Here is a 13,217-nt window from a genome sequence, read left to right as displayed (position 1 = left end):
TATCTATCCAAATGGTTTTCATATTAGCTAATTAATACTACTAATGTAATGCATATAGACAACACATTTTAAAGAACAAATGTTACAGTAAAGTGACTGAGTGACTAGCAAGTCCAGGAGGCTTGCTGGGAGGAACTATCTCTGCCACTAGTTTTCAGCTTCTGTAGTTGCACAGGCCTGTTTGAAAATTATAATAAAGCTTTGACACAGAATGTATATGTATTTCTATTAATATGCATACACACTGCCTTTTATATATTTAATGCTGAGCAATACAGACTCAGGGGGGAAAGAGAGATTTTTGGAATTATTAATACCTTAATACCAAATACAATGACATTTTGCCCTCTACACACTCACACATACCAGTTTCCAAAAGCTTTCTTTTCCTTCATGGAAGGAAACATTGCAGACTCTGAACAATCATTCATCTTTAAGATGTTGGTTGATAGGATATTTGCAGAAGAGATTAATACTCTAGAACAGGTGACAGCGAGAACATCTTTCTGTCTAAAGGTAAAGTCCAAGTTCTTAATTTTGGGCCTTTACTTCCTTACTGGGACAGAAACATAACTTTGTTTGTTTGTTTGTTTCCCTTTTTAACCTACAGATTTTGCCATATCGCTAGAGAAATATCCAAGTTCAGAGAATGGTTGCTTGCAAAATACATGTGGAGCAGCAGCAGAGGGCTCCAAAAAGCAAGCAACAACATTATACCGTAATGTCTCAACAATTTGATGGGGTGGGGTGAGGTTTCCAACCAGAAATGCGCTGCTTGCATGTGTAGTTTTGCATTACCCATCTCTGTCAAGTTGTCCGAAGTAAATCTGTCATACAGGTGTCAGAAACTATGAGTGTACCTGGATTTCTTCTGCTTTATTTCTCATACCTAGTATGATGACTGAGGGCAAAGTTGAGACCATGAGTACATGTACTCTTTCTCTGTATATTCTGGTTTTCTGATTTCATGTTTTGCTTAATATTACATTTTGTAAGAGCTTGAGTTTCAACTTGGCAACCTTAACAAGTGTTTTTAACTGACAGTTATATAATCGATATAGACACTGTTCAACAATTGTTAGGTGTCCTTTTGGAGTGGAGAAAAATACTTATTATTTTGTTCCTTGCAGTGATTACAAGAAAATATTGAGTGGTCTTTTTTTCTTTGTTTGTTTGTTTAGTATTCACCTGAAAGCAAAACAAAAGCTAAATGTCAATCCAATACATCAGGGACAGTGGTGTCTTCAGAAGAGATAGGATTCCTCACTTCAGGAACTGGGCCTGTGAACAAATCTGCAGTTTCATCTGTACAACGTAGAAGCAGAGAGAGAAGAAACAGTACACAGAACAGCAAGTCCCCTGGTAAGAAGAGACCCTAATTTATATTTTTTTTTAGAGATTACAAAAGCAGCTGCTCTAAAACTAACCATTGCAGAAAGGGGAAATCGGAACAGGTTAGTTCTTGTCTGCAGTGTAAGTATTTCATTGTACCTTCAATCAAAATACTACACTTGTACAACCTCTTAGTGTACTTGCTGATATACTTCTTGAGATATGCTTGCATTAACTACTCATATGTGGAAACGGGTATAAATTATATGAGTAAATAAAATCTGATGTTCTGGGGATTGTGTAAGAAACCTGGATGTTGCAATATTGAGATGAAGTCCATAGATGTGCTGGAGGGTAACAGTGCCATGAAAGAAGGATTAAGTAACAAGGTGACTATTGGAGTAGCAGGAAAAACAAACAAAAAAACACCAAACTTATGAAGTTAGTGTAGAAATCCAAACTTTTTGTCCCAGATCACTAAAAATTTTGTACCAGACTGCTGATGTGTATGCTGAAATGCATGAGAAAAACAAGTAGTAGACCATCTGAGGCCAAACAGTTCACAAAATCTACTAACTAATGGAAAACCTAAATGTGTCTGAGGACATAAGAGTACTTTAGATCCATTCTAGAGGAAAATTTGGTGTGGCCTGCAAATCTTGTAAGAAACTATTTCCCTCACAGCTGATCATCGAGGAACTGATTGTGTAGTTTGAAGAGCTGTTGCTCACTTCAAAGGGTAGCTTCTAGGTACCACTTAATGAAGCTAGTTAATAATTCAGCTCATATGCCCATCAGTTTCAAATGTTTAAGTGAGGAATAAAGTCTTTTTATCAGAAAGTTTTTTTTTAAAAAAAAAAGTCCTCTTGAAAGAATACAGGCTTTTGTTTAAAAACACAGAATTGTAAGTTCTCATTCAGTTACTTCCTGATTCCATAGACAATTAGTACACTTCTCAGTTTTTGTATCTGCAGTTTTTTGTATCTTTAGTTAATTTTTGTTATTAAGTAAATTTTACTCAACAGTAACAAATTTACTTAACAGTTGTAAAGTTACAGGAATGTTTTAGAAAGCATTTCTGTTATACAGAAATGAGACACTGCTTTGCTAATTAGCAATAATTAGCATAGTTATTCTTTGGGAAACATGATAGTCATCCAGGTCTTCATTTCCACTGCTGTACCTTTTAGAGTTGACATACATGTAAAGGATAGAGAGAGCACACCTGAACCAAATACAATCAGGGTCAAGTTGGCCCAAAATAAATTTGGCACGATACAAGCCTTGAAGCTGCATAGTCCACTTCCTACTTTTTAAATGTAAGGCTGGAGAATATACATTTAATTATAAGCTGACTTCTGTTGCTCTGACTACATGTTTGTCTGTCAATACCTCCTTTCCTCTATGTGTCTCTGGACACAACTTCTTCCCTAACTTTTCTGATCTAGAAAGGTACGTGACGACAAATTCTAGGTATTTCTTCACAATGTATCGTCTGAGTGCGATTGAGTCCTGTCCTTTTTCCTCTTTTCCTTCAGGCACCCGTTTGTGTGTTTCCTGAGCCTACGCTTTGATGTATATCCTGGTATAGAAAAGACTTTTGTTCGATCTATTTCATTAGGCTTAGGACATGATTCACTTGTCTTTGTTGTGCGGTGTCTTTGTTGGTGATACCAAGTTCGAGATATCACACAGTGAGAGCCCCCATAATGGAGTACAAAATGCCACTGCAATGAAAATGGAAGGAAGAGTCACTCCTGTGACTGGGAGCCACTCTGGGCGAAAACCAAGGTCACAAATCAAACTGTCCCTTCTGAAGAAGTCATTGCTTTCCTTTGAAGCATTGGACCAGATTTCTTTGCCTTTTGCAGCCATCCTGAGTGAGAGAGACAGTTGTTGTCTCACTAAAACACAATTCTCAGAATTTCCTTCTGTAGATGCCAGCTCATCTTCGCATCACCATAGATAAATGAAATAGGTATCTGCTTTCTAGTATACTTAACCAGCTTTCTCATTTGAATTCTAATTTACCAGTTTTAAAACCATCCTGTCAAACAGGGTCAAGATGAAAGATCTCCCTAGTCCGGTGTCCTGTCTTAAAAAAAAAAAAAAAAAAAAAAAGGCATTTTGGTACTATTAAGTACAAGCCACAGTGAACTTTTCTTCCACCAAATTTTCTAGTCACTTTTTGAAGTCTTGCAAACTTCTACTGTTCTGTGCAAATTAATATAGTTAATACAGGTTTATTACACAATGGGTGAAGAACCCTCTTCTTCTTTTGTTTGAAAACTTTTGTTTTCAGTGTTTGCTTTCATCATATCCTTACTCCTCAAGTGCTAATTGTCTTTGCACCTCAGTGTGATAGAGGGACCCCATCTCCTTTGTTAACAGCAGGAGAGCTGCTTGTGAGTTCTCCCTCAGAGAATCAGAAGCTGCAACAGAACATCCTTCCAAAAGAGTCTGAATGGACTGTTTCACCTGTTCCCTTCCTACTCATTTTTTCGAGAGATGGTGGGTATGGCTGTGTAGTTCCTGGCATGTTTGTTTATCACGAGCTGAGGGATAGCTCACACCTTTGAGAGACTGCTGTTTTCAGCCCCAGGCTCTTTCTTAGGATGCATTTTTGAAGGCGCTGATGATTAAACTTTTTATCAACTACTTTCTAGTTCAGCTCATCTATAAAATTGTTGTGTGTTTTTTCTTTTTTTTTTTTTTTTCAGAATAAATTTGTCAGCAGCATCCATACCTGCAACAGGTGTCCTTTTGGACTTCATGAATGATGGCTAGGAACTCTGTAAATTCTTCTTGTGTCCTCCCCCATCTCCTGTGCATTGTATTCCACTGGTATGCTCATCTAGTGAATATAGCTGTACTGGAGCTAGTATCTGTGTTTTGTGTTTTCTCTTCTAAGAGAGTACATAAGAAGGACCAGATTCTGAAAGGAGAGATCTCAGAATGGTGCAGGTAGAATTTGATCCTTCTGGATTTAAGCATTCTGACACGTTAAGGAAAAAGCTTTCTTCCTCAATGTCTGTCTTTATTTTTTTATTCTTTTTGGTGAGTCATCTGATCCTTTTCTTCAAATAATCTGGCAACTTCCTTTAATTTTATTTTTTTTTTTGCAACAAGAATACAGACATAATACTGAGATGCCACTGGCTCAGATGAATCTGTCATTATGCTTCAAGGTGCCCTAGACATTTACCACCCACTCCCTTGCCACTACAGTTGTGTCATTACGCATTCCTTCTCATTCACTGCAAGGTTATTTAGATTTATAGGTGCAATTGCTAAGGTCAAATCTTCATTCAGGCAAGGTTTCCCATGCTATTGTATATGCGAATGTTCATTTGAATTATTTCTTGCACCTTCCAGACAAAAAACACTTTAGTGTTCAGATAACGTTCCTAGTAGGACATGGTGAAATCCTCTACGAAAGTGTTAAGGGTTAGTGCAGAGACGGGCCTGGCCCAGGACTCTCAACATGTCCTGTATTGGAAGCCCAAAGTGAAATTGCTCTCAAAAGTCTGAGCTGCAGGTTCTTTCTCTAGCTCAGTTGCTACTACCTTTATTTCATTATCCATTCAGTGAAGGACTCTCAGGTGTCCTGGCAGTCTGCTGTTTGTATGAGTGGATGTTAGATGCTATCTCCCATATTTACACAACTGAGAGTTGCATTGTTACTAGCCCCCTCATTTCTCCATCCCAATGCCTTTTCGAGATTCATTCCCAACAGAGTCTGCTTTGGCAGGAAGTGGATGTCAGAAAGTGCAGAACTGCTGTCTTTTCAGCAGTTATTCTGCAGTATGGAGAAAGAAAAAGGACTCCAGCCCTTGTTCTAAGATGGGAATGTTTCTGTTAAGGGCTTGAAGTTCACAGGGGTGATATTTGCAGTGGTAGTACTGTTGTGACTCTATCAGCGTACTTGTTCACTTCCTTGACCTGCAAGATGCTACATTTTGCCTTTTTGGTCTGGTTATACATTACAACTATCTCCATTTTGCTCTGGATCAAGGTATTTTTTTAAAAAAGTCTGTCTGTCCTTTCTATGACACAATGCGTTTTCTCTTGCATCTTGGCACCAGCTATGGTATACTTTGAGGATATTGTGCCTTTTTGCATAAATGAAGGTATGTATCACAAGCTGAATGGCCATTTCTGTAGACACTGCTGAGGTTTTACAGTAATTAGCTTTTGGCAGTTGGTACCCATGGCAGTGAATGCATATAGAAATATACCTTGAAGAATAGGAGCACAAGTCACTTTTTTTTTTTTTGGTCTTCCATTTAAAATTTTGCAAAATTCGATTAATTCCTATTCTTGAACAGTAGACTTCAAATTCTGAAGTTATAATCTGCCTTTCAGGCCATTTTCTGTATTAGCTGATAGAATTACAATTGCTATGTGTGCTGTTTGTATGCTGTTTAGTGACGTATACAAGGACTGATATTTACTCAGTATTCCCTTTTCTTCCTAGATCTCCATCTGCTGGTAGATGTAGCTTGCAAGCAGGGGCATTTTCCAAAGGAAGAAATAAGAGAGTGAGAAGTGGGTGACAAGTATGTGAAAATGTGCAGCAGCTGCCAGCTGGGTTCTCTTGTCGGACTCCAGAGGCAATGTTTTGCACACAACAGGCGCTTTGGATCATTTCAACTGTTTATAAAAAACAAAACAAACAAACAAAAAACAGAACACAAAACACCACTATTTTTTTTTAATTTCATTCTGACTTTGTGAGGTGTTAGTCACTCCATGCTTTCTTACACCTCTTCCATTACATTTTCTACCCGACAAGTTATAAAGCGCCTAGTGGTCAGAATATTTAATGTGAAGTAAATACTTAGCTGCTCATTTTTTTAGATATGGAAACTCTGGACTTCCTGTAAACAGGAACAGCTTTAAAAACTTTTTCCAAAACTTTCTTACTGGGAAGCAAGTTGGTTTTAGTGCTGTATTTGGAATCTTTTTATTTAACATTGTTGGAAGCTACAGTGTACTCGGCACAGATGCTGTTTGGTGCTCTCACCGTCTTTGCTTGAAGTCATACTGTGGCTCTTTAATGGGAATTGTGTATGAAACAAAAGCGCAGGAAAGTCACAAGATTCTAGGTCTGAATGGGTCAGGGATTTCAGGAGAGAAGCTATGGGAAAGATGAGCTAATTTTCTGAGTGATTAACCAGGAAATGCTCTTCTTTCCTAAACCAATGCTGTATTTCAGCAACAAGTGTGTCCCTTCTGGTGGGTATCTGTTACACATGACAGCTGCTGATCTTTTACATTTATGGAAAATTGTCCTGTTTTAATAATTTCTTTTTGATTCTAATAATATATGTAATGGTAAGTTATCTGTTGTTTTAGTACTTTATTTTAAGTAGGTCTTAAATACATTTTAACATATTAAATCTGATTGTATTTATATTGATAGTATATTTAAAGTTTTTAATAGCTATGCATTTGTATTTATGTTAATATACTGTTTAAAGGATAAAGTGGGCACAGTCTTTATTTATGTTAGGGAAATACATGTGAAAGAGCACAAAAACACAGATTTGTGTCATCTGTGTTCATGCTTCTTTTAAAATTAATTAGAGCCAGTCCTTTCACACAAGAAAGAAACAGAATTTATCAGGACCGCCTCAGCTATACCCTCCAGCACTTTATGTAGCTTTTAGCTGTGGTCAGGGTGTCCTAAGTGAACGTTGAGTGGTAGAACGAACCAGGGCAAAGCCTTTGATTATTCACCAGCAGTCCAAACTAGACAAATGCAATCTGAGGATGCTTTTAGGTCAAGGCTAGTGGGAGTGTTACCATACTGGTTGTCCTCAGTTTTGTTATCCTGTATCGTATATTACAGGATATATGTGCAGTACAATTTCAGTTGACATGAATAGTGAAGGGATAGGTGGTTATGTTCAAGTCCTACTTCTTAAATGAAAGTATATGGAAACCATTTGTACATGAATGAGAGTATCTGGGTAGTTAAAAGGAAAAGTTTTTCAATAACATTGCTGCAGCTTGTCGCCTAAGTTTGGTTTCATGCCCTACAGCTGACATGGCTTGAGACTGTTGCATAATATGCTGTGGAAATTGTGGACGATCTGTGTCCTGTAGGAGTTGGTGCCATCAATAGTAGCGGGGTTTGACAGCAGCAGACTAGCCCTCACAGACCAAGGTGTAAGGAGATGGACTTAAAAGGATTTCAGCCTTATCAAACTGGAGCTGCTACCTCTTTAATTCACATACACTACAAAGGGAACTTCTTAGCTTACCTTTCTTATTCCTGCTTGCCACCAAAAGATTTGACCCTTTTGGAGATTTAAGATAGGGGAATCTCAGGGTCTTAGATAATGCTCTGTTGTTCTAAAGGCAAATTACGAAATCTTTCATATTAGAATTTTTTAGTATGCTGATTTAGAAAGGCCATGGAGCTGGCTCTCCTGATGTACATCACTTTCAGAACACACATGGATGTAAGCTCCCTTCATTCTTAACCAGCTCACCCTGACGTAGGGAGAGAGCACAGGAGAAAGGGCACTCGCTAGCTTAGGAAATTAGTATATTGCTGCACAAGGCCTCACGAGTCTCAGGTGGCCCTCTAGATTGAAGGTCTAGTGCTTCAGCACCTTAATGTGGATCTAGTTCAGTCAGTAAATAATAAAAAGTAACTTCTGTAGCAAAACCTTGTTTTTAACTATATTCTTGTTAATGGGAACACAGTGCAATTTTGTTTACCTCGCGGACCTTCTTTTATCGTCCTGCTCAGGCAGCGTGGTTGCACCAATCTGCAATAAATTAAACTTTCAAACTGAAATATGGATGTTGCACCTATATTTTCTTTCTTTTGATTTACAAATGATGTATTATCATAGTTGGAAAAAGTCCTTCGTGTTTCAGCAGTTCCTCCTGCCACTTTTATCGGCATACACCCCTTACCCCTGGAACCACGTTCTTATTTTTAAAAGCGGAGCAATTCTTCCTTGTGTAACCTTCTACTTTCAAGGAGTTACTCCAGGGAGTAGTTTAGCTGTACGCGTAACAACAACAACAACAACAAAAAAAAGTTCGTTAATCTCCGCTTTCTTGAAGGTGCTTTTTCACCTGCCCGGATCATACGCTTTCTGCAGGCCGGGCATTGTTTTCACGTTCGTGTCTGAGTGCCCTCCTCGAGCACCACTCCATCGCGCGCCCGTTCACCAGTTTCCAGTTGCAACCTTACTTTGAGGTTATAGGTCTGACCTGCAGCATTATTCACCTCTCGGTGATGTCAGAGGAGAGTAACAGTTGAATTCCAGACCTCTGACATCAGCCTGACCTGAAGCCTCGCAGCAAGCAGCGGCCAGAAAAGGGCTACCGCTGCCTCTCGATGGGCGGCAGCGGGGGGAAGGCCGGGGGAAACGCGGGGAGCCCGGCGGGGCCGGGCCGGCGGGGCGGGAGGGGGCGCCCGGGAGCGGGGCCGGGGCCGGGGCGGGCGCTCGGCGCTGCTCCACCCTCACTTTGTGGCAGCAGGTAGGAGCCGCGAGCCGGGAGCCGCGGCCGCCTCGCAGCCCTCCCGCGCCCGGCGCTCGCCCACGGGCGCTGCTGCGGCAGGAAGGCGGCTCCGCGCCCGCCGCGGGATCCGGCCGCCCCCGGCCATGGTCGAGCAGCCCCGCGGGGCTCGCCGCGGCCGCGCTGCCCGTGCCTCGGCTGCCGCCCCGCGCCGCGCCTAGAGCCGGTGCCCGCACGGGCTGCGCGGGGAGGGAGCCCCGGGAAGTCCGCGGGAGTTCTCCCGACAGGGGGCCGGCTTCTTTCCCGAGGCCGTGGGTTGCATGCGGACGCTTCACTTGCAGCCATGCCTGCCCCGGGAGCTTTCTGTCTGCGGTAATTTTCTCCCTTTGATCTCGCTGGATTCTCCGTCGGGCTGTGGAGCGCCACTCGCACCTACCTGCCTGCTGCATGTGCGTGAGGCGGCTTGTCTTCCGCGACGTCTTTTTCAAGGGTTCCTTATTTTTAAGAACAGATTGCCTTTCTAAAAAGGAGCAAGAAGACCCGAACCAAACATCGTCGGACGCACATGGTTTCCTTAAGCTACTGGAAGTAACTTTTTCTGGGATTTGTAGAAGCCTTTCCATCTGTCCCAGCCCCTGCGGGTTGCAGCAGGCGTGCTGCCTAACAGGTTTGCAGATTTTTTTTTTTTTTTAATCACTTCTTCTCTTCACAGCAGAGTGAGCGCTCTAAATTTTTGGTTGCACGTACCCCCTGTGTAAAGTCTCCCAGTTATGAAGGCTCCTCGATACGTTTCATGTGACTTTGGGGAAGACCATGGAACTTTATGGTTTTTTTATTTTGTGGGGCCTTTAGTTGGGATCTTCTTGGAAGTGGTAATACCGGAACTCGTAGCGTGAAGGAAACAAGATATGCGGTAACTTTTTGCTTGATACCTGCTTTGCTTGGTGTCTAAGCTTTTAGCATGTTTTGGGGCCTTCTTAAAATCTCCTGGGAACTTGAAACTATGAAGAGAAGCTTCGTACTTCAATAATTATCCTTGGGAATTGCACCCAAAGTCAGACCGAGCCTGGATTGTTAGGAGAAAACTAGAACTGATCTCTAAGCCTGAATGAAGCATTTCTGGCACAGGAAGGATGGAAGGGATTGATTCGCTTTGGAAGGGAACAATACAGTAGCAAACTTTTGTTTTTACCACAAATGCAAGAAATACCTCCTGCATAATTTTTAAGAAGGATACCAGTAACTGTAGACAACATTCAACTTTAAGAGCATGAGCGTATATTGTGGAAGAGATGCCTTGCTGGCAAGAAGGAGATGTGTCTCTCAAGCATGTGTGAGATGGATGTTTTGAACCTGGCGATCTTCCTAATTCTTGGGAAGGAGACACCAGGACGTTGCGTCCATGGAGGAACCTCCCTGTGCCTCCTCTCTGCGGACCTGACGAGTTCTTAATGCTGCGGGAGATTCCTCTGTGTCTGAACTGAACCCGTGCTTGCGACCTGCTCGTTCTCTTTTACTGATCTTTCTGGATCTATCTTCTAGAGGAGGGACTCGTAACTTCAGTGGTTGGTTTTTTGTTTGTGTTTTTTTCTTTTTTTTCTGGTTTAAAGTATGCTTTTCAGCTCCAAGCGGCCTTTGAGCACGTGGCACCAAGGAAGAGAAACGATGATGGCGAGAAGCAGGAGGGCCGCGCAGTGAGCAGCGCTGGCAGTGGCCGGTACCTGAGCCCCTCTCTCCCCATTTTCTCGCGCCCCAGGAGCCAGCGCTGCACGCCCTGCACCCGCTGTTGGAAGCTGCTGGCAGGGCGAGGACGCGTTCGGAGCGGTATGTGTGGCCGGAGCGCGCTGCTGCAGCTGGTAGCATGAGTGGTGGCCCCCAGCTGCAGCTGGCTGTCCTCTGGCCTTGGCTGCTCATGGCTACCCTGCAGGTAGGACTTGGCCATACAGGGCTGGCGCTGGCAGCGGCAGTCGAGTCTGAGAGGTCGGCGGCACAGAAGGCGATCATTAGGGTGATCCCCCTGAAAGTGGAGCCGATCATCCTGGAGGGAGAGTTCGCAAATGTCGCTGAGGTTACTCCAGCCGAAGGAAAACTGCTTCAGGTAAGAGCAGCTCCGTTTTATCCAGCCCTGCCCATCTCACGATCCCACTATTTCTATCCTTGCCCCCTTTTTTCTCCTTGCTGCTCCAGCTTCCAGCTTGAAGCATTTGGCTTTATTTCCCGACTACACGTTTATAACCTGAGCAACAAGGTATTTTTCATGTGAGCTGTCCACCTGTTTGTTTTGTTTCTTTGTGCTGCTGCTCTTCAACCCTGCACAGTGTTTTGAGGCAGAAGTGCTTATGTAAGTGGTTGCCTCTTCATTCTGCTGCCATATGTAGTCGTGCTAGTATTAATGTTAATTTTGGATATGGTCAATCGATCCCAGGAAGATTATTGCATATCTTAATTGATGGTATAAAGCTGACTGTGTTGAGTCACATGTTGGGACACTAAACATCTAACAGAAAACATGATTATTTTTTTTTCTGAAATCTGTGCATGCTTCTGCTAATAGCTAGGGTTCTGTTACAGCTAAAATACACATCCAGGTGTTGCCCCCCAGAATTACTGACCCTTCTAGCTGTAGTCTTGCCTGTAGTACCACCTGTACCTGGAAGCTGCATTTTACCCATCCGGTGGTTCCTTTACAGTGCCACCACCATGTATGTTTGTAAGCGAAATTCATGCTGGTTTCTGACCTTTTCTAAGAAGGGAGAGCATCCGAACATCTCACTGTGAGACACAGATGCCACCGGGAGCTGTGCTGTTCAGTGAACAGGCTGATCTCCTGTTTACAATATGCTTTGAGATCAGTTTCTGAGACTTTGTGTACTCTCTCTTTTCTGTTGGTAATTTGCTCATCATGTGCTTTATTCTTGAAAACCAAGAATGACAAAATCACCCATGTTAATATTGAACCCTAATTTTTGCATGGCTTTTTTCTGGCTTGACTTTGCAAATATGGTATGTTGCAATCTGAATCTTAATTAAGACTGTAACCTGTAAATTTAAGTTAAAATCAAAAGATTTTTATAGTCTTAAAAGAAAAGAAATGCAATTGAGCCAGCTTTAAAACAGAGTCACATGGCTGAAAATTAAAATAGATAATTTGTGACGTTTATAGATCCTGTTTGCAAAGCCTTTTGAACTAATCGGATAACTGGAATGAAAGCTATGTTATAAAGTTATATTACCAGGGTAAAAAATATCTTAGTCAAATGTACTCAAGGTCCTGTTCTGTCGTGAGGCAATGTCCAGGAAAGTCAATATTTATTCCTTACAAAAACTACAGTGGTGTTGCAACTGAGCACAAAGTATAGAGTATGGACCTTTTTGAAATGAAAAGGTGATAACCTCTTCTGTATGGTGTTTGAATGTTTTTAACCAAATGCAGTGATTCAAACTGTGATTTTTGTGTCACGTGCAGCCATTGAAGCCCACCCTGCAGTGCAAACAAATGAGGCATTTTGAATACTAAGCCATGAATAGTGTGGGGTTTACAAAACTTCATTCTTTAAAAATCATCCTCAAAATGGAGAGGGTTACAGAAACACTAACCTAATCTGCTCGGTTTGTGTAAACAGACACGGACCTGCATTGTATATGATTTTAGGCCCTGGTCCTGCAGCTAGATTTGCACAGGTGATCGTTCCTATTCTGTATCCCGCTGAATTCGGGTTCAGTTTTGAAGGGTTTGCACATCTGGATCTGGTTTCAGGATTAGTGCATGATGTTGGGACTGGGGGGGTCAAACCGCCTGCTGCAGCAGGATGTTTGCATGGTGCTGGGCACAGGGCTCTGGGAAAGCTCGAGTCCACCTCATCCAGTACCCTGTGTATCTTACAGCATAGTTTCTAATTATGCCACTGCATAATGAACCTTGTGATATTAAATGTCATGTCAATATTTGGGTCCTGAGCCTTCCGTGGGTTCTTGCCTTTGGAAAGTCAAAACTTGAGACCAAATGGGAAATGGAGCCATAACTGCTAACGTAGAATATGAGTAAGAAATTAGTAGGAAGAACTATTTTTAGTTTGCATTTAAACAGTCAGGTATTAAATACACCTGAATTATGCTCTATTGGAAAATCTCATTTTACATGTGGTTGCCAACATCCCAGTCTTGCAAAAACGTTACAGGCCACGTGCTTAACTTTGATGTCATTGGAACTCTTAGGTAAATAAACTTCAGCCTGTTCACACATACCTTCATAATTGCTTCTTTATATGTAATTTAGGCATCTTTACAATTAATGAACTAAGAAGTCTAGTTTTACGTTGGTTTTGGATTGGCCTTCTTGGCTGTGTCGGAGTCAGTAAGATGCAGCCAGTCCTCATATGCATCACATGAGAACACAAACT

The 13,217-nt window shown here is 41.8% G+C and overlaps 2 protein-coding genes across 4 annotated transcripts in view; both read left to right on the top strand.

Moving 5' to 3' along the window:
• HSF5 (heat shock transcription factor 5) overlaps positions 1–8,143 on the top strand; it is a 30,099-nt gene extending 21,956 nt beyond the window's left edge. Inside the window, exons 5-6 of the mRNA XM_048068219.2 lie at positions 1,182–1,362; positions 5,810–8,143. Coding sequence (XP_047924176.1) covers positions 1,182–1,362; positions 5,810–5,877 — 249 coding nt within the window. The 3' untranslated portion in view covers positions 5,878–8,143. The remainder of the gene's footprint in view (positions 1–1,181; positions 1,363–5,809) is intronic.
• A 639-nt stretch (positions 8,144–8,782) lies between these two features.
• RNF43 (ring finger protein 43) overlaps positions 8,783–13,217 on the top strand; it is a 64,205-nt gene continuing 59,770 nt past the window's right edge. The window contains exons 1-4 of one of the 3 annotated variants that reach the window (XM_013189322.3): positions 8,783–9,189; positions 9,329–9,484; positions 10,574–10,641; positions 10,745–10,915. In XM_013189322.3, coding sequence (XP_013044776.2) covers positions 9,138–9,189; positions 9,329–9,484; positions 10,574–10,641; positions 10,745–10,915 — 447 coding nt within the window. In that variant the 5' untranslated portion in view covers positions 8,783–9,137. Of the gene's footprint in view, positions 10,916–13,217 lie in introns of all 3 variants that reach the window. The other 2 variants (XM_013189321.3, XM_013189323.3) reach the window with 2 other exon arrangements.

This window comes from Anser cygnoides, chromosome 18 (assembly GCF_040182565.1).
Source record: "Anser cygnoides isolate HZ-2024a breed goose chromosome 18, Taihu_goose_T2T_genome, whole genome shotgun sequence".
NCBI lineage: Eukaryota > Metazoa > Chordata > Aves > Anseriformes > Anatidae > Anser > Anser cygnoides.
The sequence above is the reverse complement of the archived record's forward strand: the minus strand, read 5'-3'. Positions and strand labels throughout refer to the sequence as shown.